We start from the raw sequence: 6,852 nt of genomic DNA, 5'->3' as shown, positions 1-6,852 counted from the left end.
CCCCCCTGGGCACCCTGAGCCATCCTTCGGGGCTGCCGTGCAGGATGGGGCCGAGGAACCGGGGGTGCCATCCCACTCCCGCCAGCAGCGCCAGGGCCGGTGTGTTGGCAGACCTGCAGGCAGCTCCCAGCAGGAAGGTTCGGAGGCTGCTGTAACTCAGGGTCAGGCTCCGAAGCCGCCGGCACAGCTCAGAGTGGGGAGACGCATCTAACGCCCAGCCCAAGGCTATCAGCAGATTTATCAATAAAACTGGGGAAAAAAGAGGGGGGCTGGCAGTAGCTTGGGGTGACAAGCGCTGGTGCAGGATGAGCCCGTGGCACCACAGGTGCAGCACGTGGCAGGAGGGATTTGGGCCGTTGGCTGACCTGCCGCCAGCCTACCTGCACTGCAGCGCAGTGAAGCGCAAGTTCATTTATTCAGGGGTGAAGAGCCTGTCCGCTTTGGGCTGAAAACCTGTGTTATGAGAACTGCAGCAAAGGAAAGGATTTTTGAGGAGAAGCAGACGTCAGCTGAAGAGCATCCCCCTGCATGGCTGAAGCATGGCCAGAAACTGCACTCCGCAAAATGAAAATTGGGGAAAAGCCACGGGGAAAGCAACGGGAAGAAGCCTGTAGTGAGTGAGAAGCCCGCAGCAGCGGGCCGGATACATGGCAAGAACAGCCAAGGTTTCCCAGCCCCCCGGGAGAGGGATGGGCCACTCCACCTGGTGCCTTTTGCTTCCTTTTGTAGGGAAGGAGAAAGCATCAGGCCTCCAAAACCAACCCCAGAAAGCCCTCTCTGCTACTGGCCCTATGCTTTGGGGCTGCAGAGGAAGATACCTATTTATCACTCGTTTCTGTGATTCTTCAGAGATCAGTGTGGACCTGCCCTAAACTTCCCTGGAAGCAACGTGGCGAGGAACTTGGGCAGGTGGCACCCGCCGCAGTCATCAGAGGGGGAGCTGGCAGGAAAACCAACATTCACCTTGCCCTGTTTGAGGCTTCTGGAATGGTCGGTTCAGTGTTTTTGTTCCAGCCCTCGGGTAAGTCAAAGGGTGGACAGCTCATGAAAGGCTAACGTCCCGAAGGCAGCATCTCCTGTTAAGAGCTGCCGTGAAGGTGAACTGCCACGGACAAGGCAGGGTAACTACCAGCTACCACCGCCTGGCGTCTCAGCAGTAAAGCACCGGGACACACAGACAGGGTCCTGCCAGACAAAACACCGCAGCCCTGACCCAGGCAACCCACAGTGACAGCTTGTCACCTCCCTGGGGAGCTTAGCGACGGTCGATGGGCGGTTTGGCTCCTTGGTCCGATGCTGGAGGGGCACTGACAAACCCTACGCTCTACTACAGGTTTCCTGAAGCTTTCCTAATTCCCCAGAGCTCGCTGGGTGCATCGCCTTCGCAGGACACAGGAGTCTCCTGCACTGCTGCCCAGCTCTTCTCCTAATCCAAACAATTGAGAAGTCAATTTTTTTATCCTCAATCTGTACAGAAATAAGCCGTCTCTAACACTCGTAGGACTCTGCTGCATTTTAACTGCGCGGCTTTATTGCAGCAACTTCCTCAGTCCCGCTCGCAGGGTGTCAGCAGAGCCGGCTGCACAGCCGGGGACTTACGCCCAAGATCGGTTGCTCAAAGCGCTGCTTCCTGAGAACATTTGCATTGCAGGAGCATCGGGTCTCCCTTTAAAAGCTGTGTTTGCATGTTTTCATTCCCCACGCCGTCGAGATGCAACGTGATTTCCTTAAATACAAGCTGGTGCATTGTTACCATAGCTGCTGCGTAGCAGAGGGTGCGCAATTTCACTACATCCGTCTGCTATTTGCCTGGGAAACATCTCTATTGGCTGATAATTTCAACGAAGAGTACTGGAAAAATATTAAAAATTGACAACTGCAAAGTTACTAGATAAGAATCTTTAAAATTTATTGGACTAATTGTGTTACATTCAATATTTGATGTGTTTCTCCTGGACAAAGAATTGGCATAAATACAAACAAGCCTTTGTGTGCCTTCCCTAAACAAATAAGAGATAAAGTACTAGAGACAAGGGAACATAGTTCACATCTTCATATTTACATTTTGCCTTTACTTTACAACTTAGCGCCAGGAATATTTACAGAAAAATACAATAAGAACAAAAAGATCATGTCTTGGCAACATACAGAATTCATACAAATTGTATATGATTTGAAGCACATGATATCTGGCATTCTCATTTCTAATTGCTCCTGCTAAAATCCACGTGGAAAAGGTCTGTGTTTGCCTTCAAAGACATCACTCAATTATGCAATCATTAAATCACATCAAATTTGTCTGTTAGATTGAAATTTAGTTCTCTCGTCTTTCTGGGCATGCAGAACCTCGCAGGAAAGAAATGCAGTCACCTATGGAGAACCCAGCACGTATAGCCAGCCGAGCAGCGAGGGGCTGCTCTTCCCTATGGCCTCGTGCAGACGTTGCTATCCCACAGAGACACCTTAATCTCCACAGGCACCGTCCTTCCCATCTGCTGTTCGCTGTAAGGTTGTAATGCCTTTTTTAAAAGTACCTTTAAGAAAAAATGCTTTTCTTTAAAAGAGAGTCAGTATTAAGGTACTAAAATCTCTGTAATTTCAACACCGTGTTTAACAAGGTGACAATGGTCCCCCCTCTTTCTGCACCGCTAAAAGGATGCCATCATTTAAAGCAGAATTATGAACCCAAACAGAAAGGTCTTATGAAAAGAGAAAGTCTCAGTTTAGTTATTATGCAACATTTGCAACCCAGCTTTTGCAGCACTATGTTACCTGTGGAGTCGAGACTGACGTCACGCTACGCACAAAGCAAGTGGTCAATACTCGTCACCTCCGATGAACGGGAACACAAACCCAAGCCACGCACGTTGTCAAGTTGAGAACTCAATACAGCAGTTTGTGATGAAAAGAAGTCTGGATTCTTGACCAACATGTTCTTGCAATCACCACTGAAATAAATCTCATTTGCTCTAACCCTTTTGGGGAAAAAAGCTCAAGGCTGTATCCCGGACTAGCTGAAGCCATCGGAGTTTGGCCACTGACTTTGACAGGATAAGGATTTCATTCCCAAATTAGTGTTTTGCATTTATTTATGAAGCCGGAGGCCTCTCCGCGCACAGGGGAAGGAGGGACACTCCTGGCAGACACCTTCCACCGGCACAGGTCTGCCAGGGGCGCTCGCTGCTGCGACCGGCATCCAAACCAAGTGGGATGGCAACACATTTCTGTAATCGCAACATTTTTATACTAAACTGTGACTTTCTTGAAGGTTCACCTTCCCAGATAGCAACACCCAACACTTATGGCCGGGTCATACCACAAGTGTGTGAGGTGTTAACCAGCTGGTTTTACAAATCAAATTAAGCACGTTATACACGGCTACTCCCCCGGCGGTGGGATCAGCAGCAACAATGTGCGCAAAAGTTACCGTCTTTCAAGACTTCTGAGAAGTTGCATTGCTTTCAGGGTTGTTACCGCTCAAGTGGGTGCCATACCCATGTGTTCGATGAACATGGAAATAGACCCAAGACTATTCTTCAGCCAAGCACAGGCCTTTTTAAAAAGTAAATTTTCAGGCAGTCCATTTGGCTATCTTGGGCTTTGCAGAAAACATCCAGGGTTTCCCCAAATGCACACGTCTGTACTGACTGTATCCGAATGCCTGAAAGAAGTATCTTTTGCAGCTCATTACTACATAAACCAATGACTTCGCATACAACACACTTAGCTATGGTATGTGGGTTTTGTTCTTACGTTACTGAAGATGTGCAGACATCTGATTGCTCGGTATGTTTATTTGTTACACATGCACTGGTCATGCCTTTTAAATCAGTGGACTAAAGTGTGTTTGGCCATTAATTAGATCCAATAGGTACATACAAAATGTGGGTAAATTTAGTGTCCGTGCGTTAAATTGATACTGGCAAGAGTTTGGCAGAGGAATGAAGCTGTCCAAGTTTCCTTTCACAGCTTTGCCAATACACCCAAATGCTGCCTTGCAGCTCCTCCTGCCATTTGCAACCTGGGCATCACGCAAGCGTGGGCCAGCCATCATGCTTACTTCTACAGTAGTTCTCTTTATGTGGTTTCATTTTTCCACTTGTGACTCATTTGGATCAAAATCCAGAGCTCCTGAGTTGAGAGGCTAGTGTGCTTGTCCCCTGCAACAAGCATATCACCTAAAACCCCTTTGGTTGACATCCTGGAAGTCCCTTCACGTGTATTTTGACATTAACTCTTTGTGAAAAACCACATGAAAAGACAGGAGCAGGGTATGTCCTTGGCAGGTAAGTTGTAATGAAACAATTAAGACTGTTTCAGGTCAGAACTGCTGCAAAAAGTAACTCTGAAATGCCAAAATTACATGACTGACAGGTATTACTGCAATGCATATTAAAAAGCTAATAAAAACACTTCTGGAATAACATAAGGAGCTCCCCAAATTCCTGCTCGCTCTCAGTCTTACATTACCTGCTTACTGGAAGGGAAAGGACACGTGCTGCTGCCAGTGGTCACAAACCGCACCTACCCGGGAGCGCCAGCGATGATTCATTACTGCAACACAAGTTAAGACTGCGCCGGGAGCCTGACAGCGCTCCCAAGGCTGCCAGCGCCCACTGCAGCTTCTATATTCCCAATACTAAATTTGTAGTTGTAAACATCTTTTCCCAGCACATCCTTCAAGTCCTGAACACGTGAAATCCACAGTCTGACAATGAAAACGTCTGACCTAGGTGAAAGGGAGCCACCACTGCTGAGCATGAGAATGCACAGCAGATTCAAAGCAATTTTAAGTTATAACTCCAAAGGGGCTTTCATGGAATGGCAAGTTAATGGGGAAGAAGAAGAATCCTTGAATTTTCTTTGAGTTGTTTTAGTCTGTTTAACAGGAGCTTCTGAAAAGTGTTGTAGAAGCTGCGAAAACTGCTTATGCTATAAATATCAGGCAGGAGGCAGCCCCAGAATCTCAGATTTCAATCCAATGGAAGGAAAGCAAGTGATGTTTACACTTTTTATGGAAACGGTGAGTAGGTGATACAGACACTTCAAAATAAATTAAGTAGTTGCTTAAAAATTAATTAAAAAACCCCAAGCTACTAAAATTAAATGCGACATTTTGCAACAGACCTGAAAGTCATAACGTTGTTTTTATATAACCAAGAGCTCTTATCCAGTAACAACTTATGTTGGAAAGTCAGGTAATTTCAGGTGTTGTTTGTTGTCAGCATGACAGAAATCTCGTATGCAGATGGACTCACTCCCAGCCACGGAGGGAACTGTAAAATACAGCATCTTGGCTATGAATTTCATGATTCCAAGCAATTTTCCTCCTCTCGGCTTTGGTACACAAATTGGTTGCAAGCAGTGAATGATCTTCTGTTGAGCTCTGAAGGGGGGCTGAAAGTGTCTTTTAAGTTCTTGTAGGGATAGTTAATGCTCTGACACAGACTCTCTCCTCAAAGGAGAGATCTGCTCCCTTCTCCTTTAACACGTGGGTGTAGCAAGATGTCTGAAGGCAGGTTTGTTTGTATTTTGTTTTCCATCCTTATATGCAGAGATGGCTTTGTTTTGATTGTTTTCCTCTCACAGAGTGAGAAACTTACAGTTCCTAATTAGTCTGGAATAGATGACTGGGTGAAGAGGTTATGTTGCTAGCATCCAGGAAAACTGGAATTAAGTAATCTTTTGAGGGTAGGTGAATTAAGTCAATATCCCAACTGCAATGTTTTGGATTCATTTCTCATTCCTCCCACATGGTATCTGCTGACTTGTGCTAGAATATGATTTCCTGAATTCCAGAGGGCTGAGGAAATTTGTTGTTGTTATTTAACTGTTTTCATTACTGTAGCCACCAAGCTCTGATCTAATTGTCCCGGAAGGATAACGACCTAGGGATTGCAGTTCTTGAGCCCAACCTCCTGGAAAAGTGAGGTATAAAATTCTGGCTCCAGCTGCCTGTTCCGGTATTTGTTGACAATGTCTGCTATTTTCTGTTTTCGGCGGACATGTGGGGGGTTGTATGAATCACTTTCCAGCCTCTTTCTCCGACAAATATTTATTACTGTCTGCCTCACTAAAAAACCTGAAAAAGAAACAGCATTTGAATCAAGTTTAAACAAATTCAAGTCTGCACCCCTTTGCTGGCTTTGCAGCTAAAGACTATTTTGGGTTCTGTCCCATCTAGAAACCCAGGGGAGATGCTCAGCACCACCAAGTCAAGAACTTTTCTCAATGAGTAGTTGATAACAGATAACCATGGCCCCCAGGGTAAAATGTAAGGACATTTTACTGTGAAAAATGAGTAAGAAAGGGACTAAGTCAGTGGTACCCTAAACTGGCTGGAAGAGGAGGAGGAAGATTTCTCTGCTTTGCCAGAGCCAAGCAACAGCCCGCAACAACACCCTCGGGGCCAACAGGGGAAAGAATCCAGGGCACCTACTACAAGAATTGCAGTGCTACAGCCCCTGGCCATGCCGCACCAGGACATGCGGAGCTCGGATGGGCCCTGAGGTCGTACCAGGTAATGCCAGGGGAGCCTTCAGGATGAAAAAAGTACCCATCAGTACTTTTTTCTAGTAGGAATTGCAGAGCCTTCCCCTTGGAACAGGGGATGAGGAAAGACTTGATGGGTTGTGGCTGGAAACAGGTTTCTCTTCCCCTTGCTGCTTTGCCACTGTTGTTACCTCTCTGTAACTCATACTGCTGTATACGGCAGGGAGGAGAAGGTTGGGAACCAAAGCAGTAACACTTGGTCAAAGCTGGCAGTGGACTTTATCCTATTTTATTCTGAAGTGAAATTCATATGCCTCTAATGAAGTAAGTGTCCGTTAACCCCTTTGCTGTTTCACAAGC

General features: G+C 46.4%; 1 protein-coding gene across 1 annotated transcript in view; it reads right to left on the bottom strand.

Moving 5' to 3' along the window:
- Positions 1-4,230: 4,230 nt before the first annotated feature.
- The window catches only part of RALGAPB (Ral GTPase activating protein, beta subunit (non-catalytic)), a 59,795-nt gene continuing 57,173 nt past the window's right edge, over positions 4,231-6,852 (bottom strand). The window contains 1 exon segment of the mRNA XM_009329330.1: positions 4,231-6,082. Coding sequence (XP_009327605.1) covers positions 5,889-6,082 — 194 coding nt within the window. The 3' untranslated portion in view covers positions 4,231-5,888.

The sequence above is a fragment of the Pygoscelis adeliae genome, unplaced genomic scaffold, assembly GCF_000699105.1.
Source record: "Pygoscelis adeliae isolate BGI_AS28 unplaced genomic scaffold, ASM69910v1 Scaffold407, whole genome shotgun sequence".
Classification (NCBI taxonomy): domain Eukaryota; kingdom Metazoa; phylum Chordata; class Aves; order Sphenisciformes; family Spheniscidae; genus Pygoscelis; species Pygoscelis adeliae.
The sequence above is the reverse complement of the archived record's forward strand: the minus strand, read 5'-3'. Positions and strand labels throughout refer to the sequence as shown.